The sequence below is a fragment of the Primulina huaijiensis genome, chromosome 15 (genome assembly GCF_012295235.1).
Source record: "Primulina huaijiensis isolate GDHJ02 chromosome 15, ASM1229523v2, whole genome shotgun sequence".
Taxonomy (NCBI): Eukaryota; Viridiplantae; Streptophyta; class Magnoliopsida; order Lamiales; family Gesneriaceae; genus Primulina; species Primulina huaijiensis.
The window spans coordinates 22,117,233-22,138,973 of record NC_133320.1 but is presented as its reverse complement, the minus strand read 5'-3'; the positions used below and the strand labels follow the sequence as shown (position 1 = coordinate 22,138,973).

The 21,741-nt window shown below is 35.4% G+C and overlaps 2 protein-coding genes across 2 annotated transcripts; both read right to left on the bottom strand.

Annotated features, from left to right (window-relative positions):
- Positions 1 to 820: 820 nt before the first annotated feature.
- Positions 821 to 12,890, bottom strand: LOC140960239 (CSC1-like protein ERD4). The gene is made up of 6 exons (XM_073418434.1): positions 12,290 to 12,890; positions 11,505 to 11,653; positions 11,096 to 11,371; positions 1,988 to 2,832; positions 1,655 to 1,910; positions 821 to 1,365 (listed from the first exon to the last, which is right to left on the bottom strand). The coding sequence occupies exons 1-6, from the start codon at positions 12,558 to 12,560 to the stop codon at positions 988 to 990; spliced, it is 2,175 nt and encodes a 724-aa protein (XP_073274535.1). The 5' UTR covers positions 12,561 to 12,890; the 3' UTR covers positions 821 to 987.
- A 5,205-nt stretch (positions 12,891 to 18,095) lies between these two features.
- Positions 18,096 to 21,119, bottom strand: LOC140960371 (uncharacterized). Its single transcript, XM_073418620.1, has 5 exons — positions 20,646 to 21,119; positions 20,287 to 20,461; positions 19,053 to 20,046; positions 18,881 to 18,962; positions 18,096 to 18,535 (listed from the first exon to the last, which is right to left on the bottom strand). The coding sequence occupies exons 1-5, from the start codon at positions 20,673 to 20,675 to the stop codon at positions 18,332 to 18,334; spliced, it is 1,485 nt and encodes a 494-aa protein (XP_073274721.1). The 5' UTR covers positions 20,676 to 21,119; the 3' UTR covers positions 18,096 to 18,331.
- Positions 21,120 to 21,741: the final 622 nt, after the last annotated feature.

Below are 21,741 nucleotides of genomic sequence, written 5' to 3'. Positions count from 1 at the left end.
TTGAAATTTTCGCTCCCGCGGGTAAATATTTCGTGCGTTTTCCCTCGGAAATCCTTTTCGTTTTTACAGTTTTGCCTCCATTTCTATTCAGCAGGTGCATTCACTTTTAATTTTTGTCCACGTCTATTATGATTCAACTCATTTTGCGATTTTATTTTTGGAGTAGGTCTATGGTCTCACGAATCTTTATATATGAAACGGATCAATCTTATCGATATTCACAACAAAAAGTAATATTTTTTCATGAATGACTCAAATAAAAAATCTGTTTCACAAAATACGACTCATGAGACCATCTTACACAAATTTTTACCTTATTTTGATGTCACGTCAATACTACAACAAATAAAAACAAAAAAAAAAGAACAAATCAAATTTATGCAACAAATATCAGTATACTTGCAATCAAGTACAACATATAGTAGTGTCCCAAAAACAGGTAGGAGTTGACAAGGGTGGTAGAATCGAACAAATCTTTGATCCACATAAAAGAGCAGCTTAGCCTAATATCGTCGTACTTACGTGCATTATTAGCCACGCATATTGAAGAGCTGGTATGAATACTGTAAATTTGTGTATTTCATTTAAAAGACATGAGCCAAACCTTGGGTAAAAATAGTATTTGGGCAAATTATTGTGCTTATAATAATTTTTTTTTGTTGGAAATAGAGAACTACATGAATAATGGAAAAATTCCAGGAAAGAAAAATTAATGATTTATATAAATCATTTAGTGGAAAATGTTCCTAATAAATCCAACTAGTAAATAATAAATCCATGTGTTTTCAAAAAAAAAAAGATATACGTGATTCCCCCGTGGAACAGCAGCTGAAGCCAAAAAAAAATATATCATATATTCCTTAGAACAAGGCAAGATTTACTACACCCGAAGTGGAAACTACGCACGAATTTTCTAACAATTACAATAAAATCACACACATATATTAAAAAAAGCATCACACAAAATAAAACTTCACAAAATGTGCATCACAGAGTAGAACCCGATCTCGAGACTTGAGATAGAGCATCTTCAAACTGATCTTCATCAGCTTTATCAGAGCTCAAACTTGCTGGAATGAATGACCTGAAAACAAGTTCCATGTTTAAAGTTTCTTTCACCTCATGGGAGACGACTTCCAGTGCCGGAGACTGGAAAAATCGGTAGTGTTTTTTCCCACAGACGAAGCCAAAGATGAGAGATATAATCAGGAGAGGGATTATGAGGGGTGCATAGTAGAATCTCTTTGTTCCAAAAAAACCAAACATCGTGACTTGGTACAAAAACAAGGCTGCTACGATTCGATTGTGAATGTGTGGCCACATTCTTCCGTAGCTTTCGTACGAAGGGACGTAAACTTTGAGTACCTGTTGACAATAAGAGACGTGAGAAGAAGATGGTTTAATCTATATCATATAAGACGGGATTATTAAAAATGGGGGTGACACAGATTGAGAGGATGCAACTTGGAGTGCGATTGCTTCTTAACATGTCGAGTAATCGAGAGATAACTTGGATAGAAACCATATGCTTTTTACAAAGTGCGAATTTAAAATACGTCAGGAGTTGAAGTGATCACATGTATATATTCAACCATAAAAGGTCAAGAATTCAATAGATGATTCAAATAGATTGTGTAGAATAAGAGAATGTCACCTGATTTCGAAAAACGAGCCATGCTAAGCCAAAGTACGCCACACCAAATGGAATTATAATAGGTGCTATGACGGAATAGCAGAGCACGATAGTGGCGATCAGCAGATCACCCGGAACTCTAGTGGTGTATCCAAGATCTCCGGGAGCCCAAGCTTCTCTCACCTCTGCTTCAGTTTTACAGAGATACTTCCGCTTTAGGTGGAATATTATCAAGGGAACAATTCGTGATAACTCGAGCCCATATCCAACAAAGAACCTGGATGAAAAGGCACACACACAATAAAAAGTGGCACTCTCTGAACATAAAAGAGATGAACAGGGATAAAATCTTACTTCAAGGCCACAAAAGTCAAGAAGAACGTAGCACTGCCCGGGAGGTTGTTTGCTAGTGTATCAATGATAGAATTTGGCTTCTTCTCAATAGCCTTAAGTTCGGTGAAAAGTGTTGAACTGATAGTAACACCAATGAATACATTTAGAACCGAAAAGTAGAAAAACTTTCCTGAAGCAGCCCTTTGGGCGTGACTCTCGGAAGGGATGCCCTCGGCCTTAGATAGAAACAATAGAAATTTCGGTAGCAAAGCCAGAAATATTATCAGTGCGAGCTGAGGTAAGTACGCCTCAAGTACTGTCTTTAATGCAGGCTGATCAACTATTACTTTTAGAAACGGGAGAACCTTCCTCAAGTTAGCAAGAGTAGTTAATGCGGAAACGAACCCAATCGGGATCATGTAAAAGAATATGGTCAAAAACACGAGGAAGTAGATGAGGTATTGTCGAAGCTGCCTGTTGTAAAAATTCTTGGGAAGATTAGTCCATATTAGCTGCCGGGGCTCAGGCGCGTCAAGTACAGTCCAAGCGTCGACCATAGTGGCGTGTAGACATTGTGAGGAAGCGGCTGCAGTTTTGCGGTTGTTAAAGAAAATGAGAGCTGAACGTTGCTGTTTGTCTTTCAGCGTGACCTTTTGCTCTGCTTCTAATTTCGGGATCAAATCCTGAATCTTTTCGTCGTAGTATTCTAGTGCGTCAACCTTTTTACCAAAAAGACCAAGGAAGCCAGTTTTAGCAGTTGGTCTAGTTCCTTCTGGATTACCAGTTTTCTTCGACTCTTCATATATGACTTCTGCTCGTGCGAGCTTCTTTCTATATCCTTCCAACTCTTCATAAATTTTATTCACCTGGTAAAACCGAAACATGTCAAGATGCAAACGCATCCCAGCTTCAACGAAAAAGTATTGATAAAATAGAAACTGTTGATTTTGAGTCTAGCATTTTCAGAAGGATGTTCTTAACACCTGGTGCGCTATCAATCAACCTTATATTTGTTGAAGTGGGACTTTTTCCTGGGACTTTGTGTTAGCCAAGATCGAGAAGATCGGATCACAAAAATTAATTTCTTGTGATTTCAATCATCTCTTCTTTCACAGGATCGATTGTTCTACGTATTTAACACGAATTAATTAATTACAACACACAGGAAATTAGAGATTACCCTTGAAGCGTGTTTACGATCTTCCTCTGCACTGGATCTACGCTTCAAACCTCCAAGTCTTCTCTGATGTTCTCTCAAACTCTAAACGTAGGATTGTGTGTGGTCACTTGTTACAATATCACATATATATATAATATATTTGTGATAACTTGTAACGTAAAAGATAATGATGATATCTTTTAAAATATAAATTTAAATGGACAGAATATATTATACCATATCTAGAAGATTTAGATGATACCTCAATCTTCCATGAAATATAATAGTCCAGATAAATTTATCCCACATATACCATAAATTATAACTCATATAATTTATCCGAGTTTATATTAGAGCCACCAAAGGGACCTGGTCGGATTCAATTAAATTAAGCTCCAATAAATTAATTTGATCCAATCAACTCATGATTAATCAAAATAATTTATTAATCTTATTCTACTCCACTAAAAGAATAAGATTGCACTCTCAAATTAATTGATATTACTGAAGCACAAAATCAATAATAATATCCTCTGATTTATCGACCCAACATATCACCCCTGTCGATCAATTAGAACATCTAAAACAGGGTATCATGACCATATAACCCATATTAGATATTCATAGCTTCTCAACCCTCATCTTCTCTCTGACAGTCCCATGTGATCACATCACATAATTAATTCAACAAGAATGTTGAATTACTGAGCTCAGATTTTACTGTCTTCTAGAAGAACTTGTGAGTTTATGATCATACCTATTGACTAGATGACAGATTCCATATTACGAATATATGTTCTTTGTTATTTCACTTTGATTCCCAAAACATCGAGATATTGACCAATAGTTTGGTCTCACTCATTGATGTATCAAAGAACTTCAAGTTAGTAATCAAAGTTCATTATCCGCTCAGGATTAAGGTGTTATGTACGACAATCTGGTGATTTTGAATTAGTATGGTCAAATCAAATTCAAATCTCACGTGGTCCAGTCCAATACAACAAAATGTATCCCCAATTTTATTACCAAACCAAAGATAGGCTTCAATAAAATTGAGACGATCTTATCAAAATAATTTGTCCTTATTTATTTACCGATCGTGGACAATAAAACTTTGGATTGAATTACAAATTGAATCTTTCTGTGTTTAACGACTTAAACACTCAATTTATAATAATACAACAATCCAATGGACATATGCATTGCTCAAAATAAATTTATTTAAACAAATAAATGAACATTATTTTAATTTCAAAATGTCATCAACATATAACAAAAGTACTCGATGGGCATCATACTATCGAACATTATTTCATTATCCTCCCACTTGCCCTAGAGTAAATGAGTCATGTCTAGTACACCCATATTTTGAATATGTTCCTCAAAAGCTCTAGCAGTTAAGCTTTTGGTGAAAGGATCAGCAAGATTTTCAGCAGATGCTATCTTGCACACTGTCACGTCTCCTCGTTGAACAATATCCCTCACTAGGTGATATTTTCGTTCAATGTGTTTTCCACGCTGATGGTTTCTTGGTTCTTTTGCATTTGCCACTGCACCACTGTTATCACAATATAAAGTAATGGCATTTGATGCAGCAGGAACAACCTCAAGGCTTAGCAAAAACTTTTTCAGCCAAACGGCTTCTTTTGCTGCTTCACAAGCCGCTACATACTCCGCTTCCATTGTGGAATCAGCAATACATGATTGCTTGATACTCCTCCAAACAACGGCACCACCACCCAATGTGAACACAGATCCTGATGTGGATTTACGAGAATCTCTATCAGCTTGAAAATCAGAATCAGTATAACCCACAGGTGCCAACTCTGAAGCCGAATAAACCAACATATACCCTCTAGTTCTGCGAAGATACTTGAGAATATGCTTTACAGCAATCCAGTGCTCTGGTCCTGGGTTTGACTGATATCTACTAACAATCCCAACAGCATAACAAATATCTGGTCGAGTGCATAGCATAGCATACATAAGACTTCCTACAGCCGAAGCATAAGGAACTCTTTTCATGTATTCCACTTCACTTGGATTCTTGGGATTGTGGTCCTTTGACAAGTGAATTCCATGTCTAAAAGGTGTTTGACCTTTCTTGGAATTTTGCATTGCATACCTCACCAATATTTTATCAATATATGAAGATTGAGATAAAGCAATCCGTTTGTTCTTCCTATCCCGAAGGATTTGGATACCTAGAACATAACTTGCTTCTCCCAAATCTTTCATGTCAAACTGTTGAGACAACCAATTTTTGGCAGATGTCATCACCCCTACATTATTCCCAATAAGTAGGATGTCATCCACATATAGCACAAGAAAAATCACCTTGTCATCCAAAATTTTCTTATAGACACAAGGCTCATCAAGATTTTGATCGAAACCATAATCTTTCACAGATTGATCAAATCTGATGTTCCAAGACCTAGACGCCTGCTTAAGTCCATAAATAGACTTTTTCAGTTTGCATACTTTATGCTCTTGACCGTTGTGAATAAAACCGTCTGGTTGTACCATATAAATGGTTTCGTCAAGATTTCCATTAAGAAATGCTGTCTTGACATCCATTTGCCACACCTCATAATCAAAATGAGCTGCAATGGATAAGAGGATCCGAATAGACTTTATCATAGCCACAGGTGAGAAGGTTTCATCGTAATCGATTCCTTCTCTTTGGCTAAAACCTTTGGCTACCAATCTAGCCTTAAAGGTCTCTATTTTTCCGTCTATTCCTCTCTTTCTCTTGTAGACCCACTTACACCCTATAGGTCTCACACCTTCAGGAATGTCTACAAGAACCCAGACGGAGTTAGTGTACATGGATCTCATTTCTGATTCCATGGCACTCCTCCATTGGTCAGCGTCAACATCCTCCATAGCTTCTTTGTACGTGATAGGATCCTCCTCTTGTTCAATGGAAACCGTATCAAACGATTCTCCATAGAGCAAGTATCTAGAAGGTGGTCGAATGACCCTCCCACTACGTCTAAGTTGTGGAGGTTCTTGGTTGATTGGTATTGATTGTCGTTGTCTTAAGTTCTCTTCTTGATCATTTCCTTCATTCTCCATTTGGATATGATGGGGTGACCGATCATTGGAACCAATGTCTTCTACCACTTCATTTGTTTGGAAACCAGTGGTTAATGGTGGTAGAAATGTGAATTCAATCTGAGTAGGTTCAGTGCGGATCTCTGGAGTAGATGATTTAGCAATCTCTTCCAAAAGAACCTTACTCTTTGATTCACTTTCTTCTATGTGCTTGTCCTCTAAGAAGGTTGCATTTGTACTTACAAATACCTTCTTGTCTTGAGGACTATAGAAGTAATATCCTCTTGTTCCCTTAGGATATCCGACAAACATGCATAATTCTGATCTAGGTTCCATTTTATCCATCTTTCTCTTTAGCACATAAGCATGACATCCCCATATCCGAATATGTCTTAGATTAGGCACGCGCCCATTCCACAATTCAAGAGGTGTCTTAGAGACAGATTTAGAAGGAACCATGTTCAATAAGTATATTGCAGTTTGGATAGCATATCCCCAAAAAGATGTACTAAGCTTAGAGAAACTTAGCATGGACCTAACCATGTCCAACAAAGTCCTATTTCTCCTTTCAGAGACACCATTCTGCTGAGGTGTAGCTGGTGCACTCAATTGGGATATTATCCCATTATCTGATAAGTATGTTCTAAAGTCATTGGATAGATACTCGCCACCTCTGTCTGATCGAAGTGTTTTTATGCTCTTACCTAATTGTTTTTCCACTTCATTTCTGAATTCCTTGAACTTTTCAAAAGATTCAGATTTGTGGGACATTAGGTAAACATAACCGTATCTAGAGTAATCATCAGTGAAGGTGATGAAATACTCAAATCCTCCTCTAGCTTGTACATTAATTGGTCCACATACATCAGTGTGCACTAATTCCAAAACTTCATTGGCTCTATGTCCTTTAGATTTAAAAGATCTCTTAGTCATCTTACCTTCCAAACAGGATTCACATACAGGCAAGGATTCCAACTTTAAATTACTTAAAGGACCATCCTTTACCAACCGTTGAATTCTATTAAGGTTGATATGACCAAGTCTCAAGTGCCACAAATAAGTTTCATTAGTGGGAGACAATTTAATTCGCTTGTTGGATTCAATGTGATGCAAAGAGCTGTCATCATGTTTTAAGACATACAAATCGTTATTCAAATGTCCCTTGCAAATAAGGGCTTTATTCAAGGTAATATCAACCACCATTTGTGAAAAATGGACATAATATCCTTGTCTAAACAATAAAGCAACAGAAATCAAATTTCTAGTAATCTCCGGAACATAATAACAATGTCTTAAAACCAAATGTTTATTATTCGAAAAATAAAGATAAACAATTCCAACAGCTTTTGCAGACACCACATCCCCTGTGCCAACTCTTAGAGTATGTTCCCCTTCATTGAGACTTCTGGTTACTTGGAACCCCTGCAAAGTATTGCATATATGATTAGTGGCTCCAGAATCTACAATCCAAGTATCAATAGAATCAACCACTAAACAAGACTCAATAAAAGATAACTCACCACTAGCTTGCTTCTTGGAAGCTAGGTATCCTTGGCAGTTTCTTTTCCAATGAACCTTTTCTCCACAGTGGAAACATTTTCCCTTAGGCTTGCCATCTACCTTGACCTTCTTTTCATTTTGTTTTGGACCCTTCTTGTTGGGCTTCTTCCTTTTATTCCCATTTTTACCTTTCGGCTTGGAATAATATGGCCCAGCAGAAGCAACAACAAATGCATCACCAGTTTTAGTCTTAAGAACACTTTCAGCATTTTGGAGTTCCTTCATCAGCTCAGTCAGGGACATATTTAGCTTATTCATGTTATAGCTAACTTTAAACTGTGAGTACATCTCAGGGAGAGTCTCAAGTGCCATGTCAACCTGAGTCTCTGATTTGATTTCAGCCCCTAACACCTCAGCCACGTTAAACTGAGCGATCGATGCAAGCATATGATCTCTCACGGGCGTCCCAGGTTTCATGCGCATGTTCATAATGGTTCTAATGGCTGCTTGTCATGCCTGACGTCCTTGATGCTCAAACATCTCTTGGAGGCTATCCATGATTTTTGTAGCAGTGTCCATGTTCTGATGTTTCTGTTGCAGCACATTTGAGATGGATCCCAAAATGTAGCAACGGGCCATCTCATCAGAACTGATCCACTTATCATAAGCCTGCTTCTGAGCTAGTGTGGACTCCGCCGTAGGCACCGATGGACAGGGTTCATTGAGCACAAACTTGTGTTTCTCCGCAGTTAAGACAATCAACAAATTACGTTTCCAGTCAATGTAATTTTCTCCAACTAGTTGGTTGTTGGTTAATATCATAGACAGTGAATTTCCAGTCATTTTTCTGAGATTAAAATAAATTTAAATGAGCAATGCAATAAATAAAATTATGTGTTATGCATGAAATGCATTTGTTGATCCCAAAAACTACTACAACACTGCAATTTACCTAAAACTCCAAAATACATAATTTTTTCTTTAGGAAAAAACATGTTATTTATAGCTAGGCTAGGACCCTCCCACTAAATTCAATATATCTAGCAACTCATGCAATATTAATTTAGTATTGCTTGATTTTGGCCATCAAAAGATATTGTAAAAATATTCTATAGGAAATTCTCACAATATCATTGACTTAAGTGTATACCCTTAAATTAATTATTTATCAAGTACCAAATTAACTATGTCACCTATAGAGTGGTCACAATTAATTTTACTATAAAATAATAGGTCCAATCAAGTAACCAAAACAATGTAGCCCTCCTATAGGGAGACCAATAAAATTGGCACAAGGCATACATATATTCTTACTAATGGACTAATAAGGGAGACCGTGGGCTTATTTAAAATATACCCTCTCACACTTAATTTTTTAAATTTAATTTTGGGTTTTATCCGATTAATAAAATCATGACTATTTTAACTCTTAAAATAGTTCAATTATTAATCAAAATATTTATTCTCTAAAAATAGAATAAATAAAATTTTATGCATGACAATATGGTACTTAAAGCGGTGTTTATGCAATCTACATGGCATAATACATGAATGACAAATATGAGCAATAATTAAGCAAGAACAAATTTATGGCCCATCCTAGACACAATAAAATTAAAGATCTAATTGAGCCCAAAATTGGCCCAATACTTCAATAAAAAAAATTCCAGCCCAAGAAGTAAGCCCAGCAATCTGGTTTGGCCCAATTTTCCGGATCCGACCCAAAAGCCATGACCCGAACCCGCGACCCAGACCCACGACCCGTCTTTGCGACCCGTCTTCTGCAATTCCCTACAAAAATTGCCGTCGCAGCGCCGCCGCTGGAGGAGTCGCCGGAAACATGCGAAAGTGAAGATCTCCACCGCGCTAGTCATTGGGAAATCACCGAGACACCATATCCAATTCGAAGTCGGAAAAACAGATGCTCGATTTCCAGATCTAGGGCCGAAAAAAATTTCGTGATTTTCGAATTTCTTCCCCGCCGCTCCACCGTGAAGAACGACGCATGAGAAGGACCGGAAATCACCTCCACATTCATCCCTCATCCTCGCGGCCGCGGCGCTCTATATTTCTCGATCCAGATTTGCATTCCATGGTGGATTTCGAAAATTACAAACAGGTCCCTGACGATTTGAAGAAGATGCACTCTGGTCCCTGTAATCTTTTGGACGAAATTTCCGTCTAGTCCTTGTAGTTTTAATTGAATGGCATCCAGCCCTCCAGTTCTTTGATCAGAAACAAAAAGGCCCAAATTCGAAAAAAATACAACAAAATTGTAGGAAAATAAACAAGGGGAAACATGGAGTCGTAATCCACCCCCTTGGTTACAGACTCGAAAATACGAAATACAATTTCACCAAAAACTAAGGCCATAAACTGTTCAAAAATTAAATAAATCACTCCATTCAAACCACAATCACATAAATCTAACACCGCTTTAAACTAAAACATGCATAAATAATTAATTAATTCAAAATACGCAAAACAATATCAAAACCCGTGGCTCTGATACCATATGTTAGCCAAGATCGAGAAGATCGGATCACAAAAATTAATTTCTTGTGATTTCAATCATCTCTTCTTTCACAGGATCGATTGTTCTACGTATTTAACACGAATTAATTAATTACAACACACAGGAAATTAGAAATTACCCTTGAAGCGTGTTTACGATCTTCCTCTGCACTGGATCTACGCTTCAAACCTCCAAGTCTTCTCTGGTGTTCTCTCAAACTCTAAACGTAGGATTGTGTGTGGTCACTTGTTACAATATCACATATATATATAATATATTTGTGATATCTTGTAACGTAAAAGATAATGATGATATCTTTTAAAATATAAATTTAAATGGACAGAATATATTATACCATATCTAGAAGATTTAGATGATACCTCAATCTTCCATGAAATATAATAGTCCAGATAAATTTATCCCACATATACCATAAATTATAACTCATATAATTTATCCGAGTTTATATTAGAGCCACCAAAGGGACCTGGTCGGATTCAATTAAATTAAGCTCCAATAAATTAATTTGATCCAATCAACTCATGATTTATCAAAATAATTTATTAATCTTATCCTACTCCACTAAAAGGATAAGATTGCACTCTCAAATTAATTGATATTACTGAAGCACAAAATCAATAATAATATCCTCTAATTTATCGACCCAACACTTTGTTGCCCAATATCTTGCCAATTCACACTTGTTTGTTAGTCTCGACAATTAATTATTTGCATATTTTGCTTAATCACACGAGGACGTCGCTGATAACTTTTTAGAAAAAGCGATTCCCAACTAGTAAATCAAACATTTCACATACACACACTGCCACAGGAGTACCAGAGCTTGCATAACTAACAGATGAGAAGACTCGAAATTGTCACAACAAATTCTAAGTACCTTCTTGTTGTTTGTGACCACCATTGATCTATAAAAGGTCTCTGGATAGATGGTCTTAAAATATGAGTCGACTTGTTCCTTCCTTGTTTGACCCTCCGGAGGGGGAGGTATGTCTCGGACAAGTATAGCAAACTGTTCATTCTTCACCTCAGCCGACATAAGAGCCGTCGCTCTCATATCGGAAACGTGCCTATACGCCTTCCACAGGAGGCAGTACGCAACAAACGAAATCCAATAGGTAGCGGCCAAGAACGCCCACAACCGCGGAGACTTTTCCTGTAATCCACAGGAAAATGAACCAAAATGAGCCAATATAATGAACAGCTTGTATTCTCTCGCACGGATTATTGATGACGTCCTAATATATGCATCGTGGAAGAAAGAAAAAGTGAGAAGATGAAACTTTAACTGGAATATGCCCCATAGCTAACTTGTCGAGGTCGTCGAAAGATCCTTTACTGATCGTATCGTTGGCCTTAAGAGAGCCGTAAGCAGTTGCCGCAACTGGTAACAGTACAGGCAGAAGAACGACTCCGCCCAAAACGAAAATTCCTAACACTGCGTGAAACAACACGATTGTTAAGTTCCAAGAAAAATAAACAAAAAGCGAGTTTTGCATTGTCGTGTAGCACAAAGCAAACAATACGCAGCTTTGCGGATAATATCATTTTCACAATGATTTTACATGTTAATTTCTTCATTAAAAAACCACCAAATTAATACATAATCTCTCACACAAATAACCAAGAATTTTTAGTCAAAGATCCATCTTTCTCCCTTAGTATGGTAAAATAGCAGAACTTGAGACAGAACCCCAAAAAAAATAAATCTTTAATCATGGGTAAGCTCCATCGAACACGACACGTGATTCTGAGATTTCTAGAGGGAACAACCATGGTTTTCATAATTCTGATTTCCAGGCTGGGTTCAACAATCATTGGAGGTGACCGAACAAATTTGGCATTACATATACGTGGCAAAACACAACCATGCACAAAACCAACTACGAATTTTTCAAGAAAAATAGGATATCAAAATTATTTTCTCTTCAGATCTCTCCACTGTACACGAATTGAAAACCAAAAATAGGATATCAAAATTATTTTGTTAAAGAAGAATCACTTTCCAAGAAACCAGAAGATAGAACTAAAAATACGCACGTATCACTAGTGTATAAACATTAAAAATAAATACCAGTGGTCAGGAAAACGAGGTAAACAGCAGAATCAACCCCCGACATTCTGGTGACATCAGATTCGGTGGAGGAGAAGGCCTCCCTGATCCAATCAAACGGGTTGCGCGTGACCCGAATGCTCTCGTACGGATCCAAGCCCTTGAGTATCCTATTCGGGTAGTATATCACATTGTTTCCGGGTCGGCGAGACAGCCAAGTGAACAAACACATCAACATCAAGAATATCACAAAAGACGTCCCCAGAGACGTCAAGAACGAACTGAAATCCATCCCCGATCCTCAGTCTTGAAATCCTCTCCCCTCCTTTTTTTCTCTCTCTCTTCCTCTGTTCAATATCTGGATAGTAGCGTAATAAACAGTGAGACTCGTTGAGAAGCAAAAGGCGTTTAAAGAAAGGCCAAGTAACCGTTAAGAAGAGACGAAAGGTACAAAAGAGAGAGTAGGCAGTTAAGGATTTCGATTTAACTTCAGAGTTCGAAGATCATTTGGGTTGTGAGGTTACAGATGTTTGGATTTATACACAAATCTTGTGGGGTTGTAGGATTCGAGGAAGTGTGTTGAAGGAGTGTTTGCGCCGTGTTCTTGTTCGGATTTGTAATAATGCATGACAGAGTGACACTGCGGCAAAGAGGATCGGGATGGGAGAGGATGATGGCGCCTTCTTTTTCTTGTTTTTAACCCCAAAATGTGACACGTGTACTTAAATAAAGTTTTTCTTTTTATTTATTTAATTTTTATATAAAAATTCGCGAATTATTACNTTTCACATAAAAAAAAAAAAGAATGTGAATATCAATTCTCCTATGGTAATCATTAAAATTTTCAAAGGGTTCGTGTTACAAAATAATAATCAAATGTTTAATTGATAATTTTGAAATTTTCAGCGGATAATCATATCAAGTACCACTTACATGTATATATACCTTTAGACAAAAACTTGTATGAGACGGTCTCACGGGTCATATTTTATGAGACGGATCTTTATTTGGATCATCCATGAAAAAGTATTACTTTTTATGCTAAGAGTATTACTTTTTGTTGTGAATATCAATAGGGTTGACCCGTCTCACAGATTAGGATCCGTGAGACAGTCTCACATAAGAATCACCCATACCTTTATTATTTTTGTTGTTATTTTATATCATAATTCTATGTTCTTATTTCACTTTTCTTGATTCTTTGTGTAAGTTGGAATAACTCACTGGGAGTTGAGCATTCTCTTTGAACTAGTTTTTTTCATTTGAGTTGGATTCAAGTCAATGATTTTAACATTGTACCAAATCTCAGATTCGTCGTTATATGTTGAACTGTCTTTATATGTCATTTACTAATGTCTTGTAAAACTTCAAACTCCAGTTATTTTATTCATTGTCGTAGATGGTGTGTTAGATGTCTCATAAACTTCAAGCTCAATTCGGTTGTATTAAGTTATTTGGAGTATATAACGACTTAGACAATTCTCTCTCGTTAAGATAATTTTTGAGGTAAAGTAAGATTCAAAAATACGATTTAAAAGATTATTCAATGCATATGTGTGTGTGTGTGTGTTTTTGTGATATTTAATAACCCATTGTTTTACAATTTTATATAAATAAAACGATCGACAATAACATGACCTTTATATTTTAATATTAATAAAAATAAAATTTAACATATATATAATGTTTTTTTTGGTAAATTGGATTGTTTACATTTTAATTCTTAAAGTATAACCATGCATATCAAATTAAATATGCTTAGAAACCCTGTTATTATTATTTATTATCGTAAATATAAACAAATGCTTTAAAAATAATTACTTATTTGGAGAATATATTTGGTTTAAATACTTAAACGTACATGAATAAAACGTCAGGTTCTTGAGAGATGTCAATTGGTAGATTTTAAGTGATTTTTAATTGCTTTGACTTGAAATTAAAATGAATTGGTTTTTATCAATTTCATTTAATCCGCATTTATTGTAGTTTTGCCAAGTGAAATTCGAAGACAGAAAAAAACAATTAAATATAAATTTAAAGTGATATCATCTTTTACAGTAAGATTATTATTAAAAGTTATGTCAACTTTTATTTTTACATAAATTATAATGAAAAATCTTACAAAAAATTGTGAAAATAAATCCCGATTTTGGGATGATTTTATGCTTACACTTTGAAAATATTTTCACGATCTATTTGATGAATATTTTGTAGAAATAGAGAAGAATGATTTTTTTTAATTATAACATGATGGAATCCTTCTCGATTTGACAAAATCATTATCAGAGAGTTTTTTTTTAAAAAATAATATAATATATTGAATATATCGAGCGACCAAATTTATTTCTAAACAAATCAAAAAATTTAAAAGACCTGAACTATTTGACCAATTTTGCACAAAAGTATATAAAACCAACGAAACCAAATATTTTTTTTTCAGGTTCTACACATATTATTTGATTTACTCATTTAATAAAATCACCAAAATTAATTTCTTATAATTTTTATTTATTGGGTATATTTAACTTTTAGACAAAATAACTATGCCCACAAAACAAGTAATTTAAAATATTAATCCCTTGATTTATTCCTTCGCGTTCGTCTTCAGAGTGGATTCCATTTCTTTTCTCTGTTAATTTAGTCGTCGACCTCGAGTAGTTGTGTCGTGCGCACCAACCTCGACAACATTAATTATCAATAATAGCATATATTATAGGAGAAATCTAAAACCAAAAGTGGAAGTAAAATCATAAATTTGAAATTTGAATTTTTCGAATCATACAAAACAAAAGTGGTCGACATGTCTTTAGATTTTCAAAATATAATAATATAGGACATAATAGTAAAACCCTACTTCATGATCGAGATAATCATGCATATTTCACAAAGAAATCGTGAGTTTTGAGAATGAGAAATTAATACTACGCTATACACGATGAGTTAAAATTCACATCTTGTTTCAATTATTGAATGACATAAGTTTCATATAGGATCCACCCCATTCAATGAAAACTCGTGTAATGTCGTCAGTTATCTATGAGGTGATTGGCAGGGGCGGAGCCAGGATTTAAAATTACCTGGGGCTGGCTTCCTCTCACACTATGTTTAATAAGATAAATAATTAACTAAAAAATTTAAAATAAAATATATATAAATATTGACTTCATGAAAAACATAAAACAAGAGAATTTAATACCTTCAAAAACATGGAGCTAAAACACTACTGAAGTTGTGCACTTCGATTTTTCTTAGAATAAAACCCATTAATTATTAAATCGTTATCAATTTTTTCAACCAAATCCCGTCCGATGTAAATTACCATAGAATCTCCGAAAAACTATGCTTGATTCACATGAAAAATTTGCGCTTTATTTTTCTCAAAATCAATTCTTGTAAACATACACTAGTTCATACTAAAAAAATTAAAATTCTATAAATTTTTTAGTATTAATAGAAATTATATAAAGATATAATAAAATATGTAGTTACTGCATAATTGTATTATCATATTAGCTAAATTTAATATATTTGTGTGTTATTGTAAATATAGCCTAAAAATATATTTGGAACTTAAAGCTAATTTTAAAAATCAACTTATATTAAGTTTTTCAACATATTGAGTAAAATACGAGCGAAAGTCAAAAGAGATTATATGTGTTTACAAAAGATCATTTTAAAAAATTACTCATAGTTAACAAAAATTCTTCAAATTTGCATAAATAAAATAAACTTAACAAAACAAAAAAATAAAGAAAAAAAATACAGAAAAGTCAAAAAAAAATATAATAAAATTTTAGGGAAATTTTAGGTGGGGCTGGAGCCCACCCTAGCCCAAGGGTGGCTCCGCCCCTGGTGATTGGTCTCTATGGTTCTCTCCGAAAGTTCAACAAACTATGTTAAGGTCTTTTATAACTCTCTCTTTTTTCTATCGTAGCACTTCATGATTACCTCAGACGCTATAATTAGATTGAAAAATGTATCTTGAATTCTATAATAACAACTTAATTTCCAATGTATTATAATAACTTAGAATTACAAAACACATGAGACTTTAAACTAATTCATGTGATACCAGAGGCGGAGGGTAGTTTGCCCAACAGTTTTGCTCCAGCATTTAATTGCCTGATTGCATGTTAAAAGTGGTAAAAAATTTGGAGGAATTTCGCATCTATAATTTTAATAGACAGATACAATTGGAGTAACCACCTCTTTTCCCAACTTCAGTGTAATTTGAAATTTGAATGGTTTTCCCATAATGACGTGAATTATCTCGGTGGTTGGTTTTGCCCACCAGTTTAAAGATTCTAATGACGCCCTCAACGTAGTACTATAATTGATTTGACCGAGTGAATTGGCTTTGAGATATGTAGACAATTTTCACCAGGTCGGATTAGGATTGTCCAGGAAAGGGTTATCTCTTGCTTTTGAAATAAAATAACAAAGATCGTTAGTAGGTCGTCGGATGGTTTTCAGGTATATCTACTTCGATGTTCAAATCAATATTTGATGAAGATAATGACGGAAATTAACACCGAGTATATATTTGTAATAAAAAGATTCTATCAAACAAATTAAGCTTCCAGCTCTCAAAAAAAAAGGACACGTGTGGTAATGCTGACACGCACATCAGGATCTGTCCAAGTCATGAGAAACGGGACCTTAGATTAAGATATTCGGGGTCCAATTGTCACTCCAGTCTGTTAGAAAAGTAAACCAAACATTAAACTGTTTGGCAGTTATTATTTTATTTTAAATTAAATACTATTTCTTGTTTTTGGGATCTTTTTGAACCGAATCACGTGTGAGACCTTAAGCCCCACCGTCATCCACATTTTCTTTATTAGCTCAATTCAATACCTCCAACATTTCCCAATTCCCATGCACATTCTAAAAAATTAAAATGAAACAGGTTGCATACACACGTATTGAGATCTCGAGGGTTTAGTCAGTGCACAATCGATGTATAACGATTATAAAAAAACAATTCCAAGATTGGCGTTATTTCTAGTAAATTGATTATGTTATTCACTTGTGAGTAAGTCTCTTGTGAGTCGGTCTCACGAATTTTTATCTGTGAGATGGGTCAAACCTACCGATATTCACAATAAAAAGTAATACTCTTAGCATAAAAAATAATATTTTTTCATGGATGACCCAAATAAAAAATTCGACCCACGAAATTGATCCGTGAAACCGTCTCACAAAAGTTTTTGTGTTCACTTGTTATGCAATTGAATAAACATCGCATAATAGATAGTAAACTCAAATTTGATCATTAAAACTCCAGACTCATTTAAACAAAAAAACATATTTTATTTAAAAAATTTGAAAATGTCTGAAAATCCAATGACTATATTTCATCAAATTCAAATAAATTTTTTTTTATAAATAAACATTCATTATGATTTCATTTTATACGCAATTTTCAATTTAAATATTAAATTATTGAATGAAATTAAAAATTAATATTTTAACATAATATCTACAACATTATCTCATCATTAATGACTCAATTATATAAACATATAATAAAATTTCTAACGTTACATCAACATCATCTCGCCATTCTTCTCAAATCACAATGATCCTTGAAGTAATAGGTTCATTTAAAAAAATAAAAAGGTCATTGCTTCCAAAAAAAAAATTTGACAAACTTCTTTATAATCTTTGAACTATTTTTTTTCTACACGTTCAATGTCTTTGTTATTATGTTTGCATATCGACTTCTGCGCTTTCGGAATGTAGCAAGATGATTTAAATGATGAATTTGAAATGACATTCATCGTGTAATTATCGTTGTATCTACATACGTAAGAGGTGACGGACGATGTGAATTCATCATAGCAATCAACCTTTAATTATTTGCTAAAAAGAGTAACACATCTAGCAGGAAGGTTTTCATTCCTTCAGGATGATGAATGTGCTGATCAACAAACACAAATAACAATCCTCCGAAACAGTGAAGCTTGCAAAAGAGACTCTATTCCGAGCTGTGGATTGGATTGCATCTCATGGTTAGATGGATTCAACCTCTTACCTTGGCTTCATGAATCTGCCATTAAATTACCACCAACCACAGCACATAGCAGGGGCTGATGGAATTTGACCCGTTCGACGAATATGAGCGGCCTGATATTTAGTTTTAACAGCCCCACGATTTCTTCTTTCTTCAGCTGCTGCCCTCTTTTCCTCTGATTTTTTAGTTGCCCGTGTTATTTTCTTCACCATTCTTGATTGTGCTTGTGCTCTCATTTGCACAATTTGAGCCTGAAAACCAAAAAAAAGAAAAACAAAAAAAAATTTCCTTCATATGCATTAGCATCAGTGTGAATGAATATCGGACGAACATTGCTACCACTTAGTGTAGGTCCCGTAGGAATTCAAGAATTCGAGATCAGTTATGCACGAAAAGAATGCAAAAATGAGGCCAGGAAAGTCCAGAAAAACCAAAGATGGGTATAAATTTTGGCATCTCCGAGAATCTGTGATTGAATCGGTTTGGGAGTTTTTTCACAACGTCATGCCAATCTTATTTCAGATATGAACTTGCATTAATACAATGATGCAGTTATCATATTGGAGTGTCATAGATACGAGATGAGAGATTTCTACCTCTATTTTTTCCATTTCTGCTTTAAGCTTCGCTTTCTGCTGATTTTCCCATGCTTGGATTCTTGTTTCTTCTTGCTGAAACCTGATGGTTGTTGAATCAAAAGTACCAGTTATTTCACAAATAGTTGCTTAAAGAAATTTTACAGAGGCAATATTAGCATTTAGGATGAACCTTGCAGCATGCTTGGATTTTTCAGCTTCTTCCCATGCAGCTGCCCTTGTGGCATAAGCAATTCGCTCGAGCTCGAACAGATCAACATTCTCATTCCCACAAACACTAATTTCTTTCTCAACCTTACTAGCCCAGGCAGCAATATTCATCTTACCAAGCTGCACACCGAGCGCCACAATCTCCCTCCTTGTCTTGAGCTTCTGCTCTTGCTCAGACAAATCTATTTTCCCGTTTCTAGTGACATCCCGAGTTGCATTGCTGATAGATCGTTCTGTCGGTGAGGGTGCCTGCTCGTCTCTTCGAGGAGTAGAGGGTATAGATGAAATTGGGCTACGAAGAGGGGTCACTGCTCCTATTGGAGTATTACTTTTTGAAGGTTCTTGACTAGGAATTGGCGTCATTTCGGTTCCCACGTCTCTCATTGAAACTGATCTTATAGAAGCAACACCTGAAGGCCGTTGATTGCTTCTTGTTTCATCTGTCAAATCTTTACTCTCTACGCATGAATCAACGAACAAATCTCCTCCGGAAGTAAAAGTCCGTCTCCCTGATGGCTTGTTCTCAAAACTAGGACATTCTGTGGGGACTATACCCATATTCGCGCCCTGTTCCTCGTTCACCACATCATTCGGATTTATATTCTTCGAAATCCCAGATTGAATAAAGTGCCTATTCACAATCCACTTTTCTGCATCATTCCATTTTGAGGACATTGGCCTTGACAAGGACCTTGACAAAGAACGCTGAAGTGGTTTCTTCTCTTTATCGAACTCAAACCTCGGCATAGTGCCGGAATCAACAGTTTCATCTTCGTATGTAGTAACTGGGTATATCGAACTAGAATTCCTGCCATTAACCTCTGAAAATAGCTGCATCCCAAAGTTCTCATTTTCACCAAGTGTGAGCTCTTCTGACTGCAAGAAGTTTCGGGAATTTTGGCTGGTATGACAGACTTGATCATCAGATTTTATTGGCGGAACTTCTGAACTTGAAACTGCAGGAAAAAGAGAAAAGGCTTAAAATACGAACCAAGGTTTAATTTCATTCATCTAATTAAAAATTAGATCTTATTGTAATCATTTCAGAACCCACGGACACATAATTATGATACAATAAAGAACTAGGCTCAAACTTGATAATGTGACACTACACAGCCTACAAAAGCTACAAAGAGAAACGGACAGTTTATAGAGTGTTAAAACGCAAATACACAAAATGTGAATGGTTATCAAACCTTCCTCTCCAAAATCTCCATTTTCAGCGGCCAACAAGCTGTTATTTCCAGATTCTGAATCCTGAAACCTGGAAGGAGAAGATGTTCTCGAAGAGTTATCGTTTGATCCATTTTTGTTCTTGTGATGTGGAGATCCCAGAAACTTCATCTTCAACTTACTTGGAGAAATACCAGCCTGCATCAAACGATATATTTAATCAATGCTTCCCAACCTCAGAGACCAAAATCTCGCCCAGCCAACCAAATAACATTCCTCAAATAGCAAGAGGAACGAGCAATTTAGCGAACAGAACAGGAAAAAACTCATTACACATACAAAACAACCTCAAACAAAAGGCTCCAGAGAAGAGAGTAGGTACCTTAACCTTGTGTATCCTCTCGTAGTCCATGAATGCCCTTCCCTTCAACCCTCTCTCACACCCAGTTGAGTAAAACAAAATCTTAACAGATGGAAACAGTTCAAGAAGGAGCTATAGCTCTGTTAATTCCACAGATTTGCTTATATATATATATTATGAAAACAGAAAGGGATGCGAACTTAAAATCTTTCTCCGACTGCCATGTGAAAGAGTAACTTTGCCCATTTGCGTGCAAAAGAAACGCAATAATGATGATGATTTTGCAAAAGTCAGTCAAAAGATACTTAAATCGACACATCCATCAATACAAAAACCACCCTTGTCCATTGCGTGAGTGAATCAATGAATGAATAGTGTCAGGGTACTGAAATCTATGACACTAGCCTTCCCATCGAAACTAATGAAATCATTTCTTTCTTAAGATATAAGATTCATTCATTTATTTTTATGAACTGAAAACTCATTATTGTCCATTACGATAGATACAAAAAATCGAACTTTTGATCTTTAATAAAAAGTTCATTTACTTCACTCATTCGAATATTAATTTGTCGATAAGATTACATTTATTGGCAATTTAACATTAGTGTATATGAATTGATGCATGAGTATGAAGTTGATGGTTAAATTTCATTCTCCAACTCAGGAAAATAAATAAATAAATAAAGTTGATGGCCATGTGACCACGCACCCAATACGAGGTTTGGCCAATCACGTTTGCAAAAGCCACAAATTATGACATGTGCATGCCCATTATAGTATAGTATAGTATTTTATATATAATAATAACGTACTTTAATCCCACGCAATTAGGCCCAAACCCCTAGGACTGATCAAGCACCACACTCACAAGCGAATTATGTCCAAGGAACCATCGCTGAGAGTTCCGCCCAAATTAGGCTCAAGATTGATCTCTTTTGACGAGATCGTACTAAAACCGGTGACTGTGTCAATTTGAGAATGAGGGTCATTGTATTTTCTATGTTCTTAATAAGAACGAGGATCTCATTGTATCTACGACCATATAAGATTGTTTGCAATCGTGTGAGAAATCATCAATCCTTGACACTTGTAACTAGTAATTCTTTAAAATGAC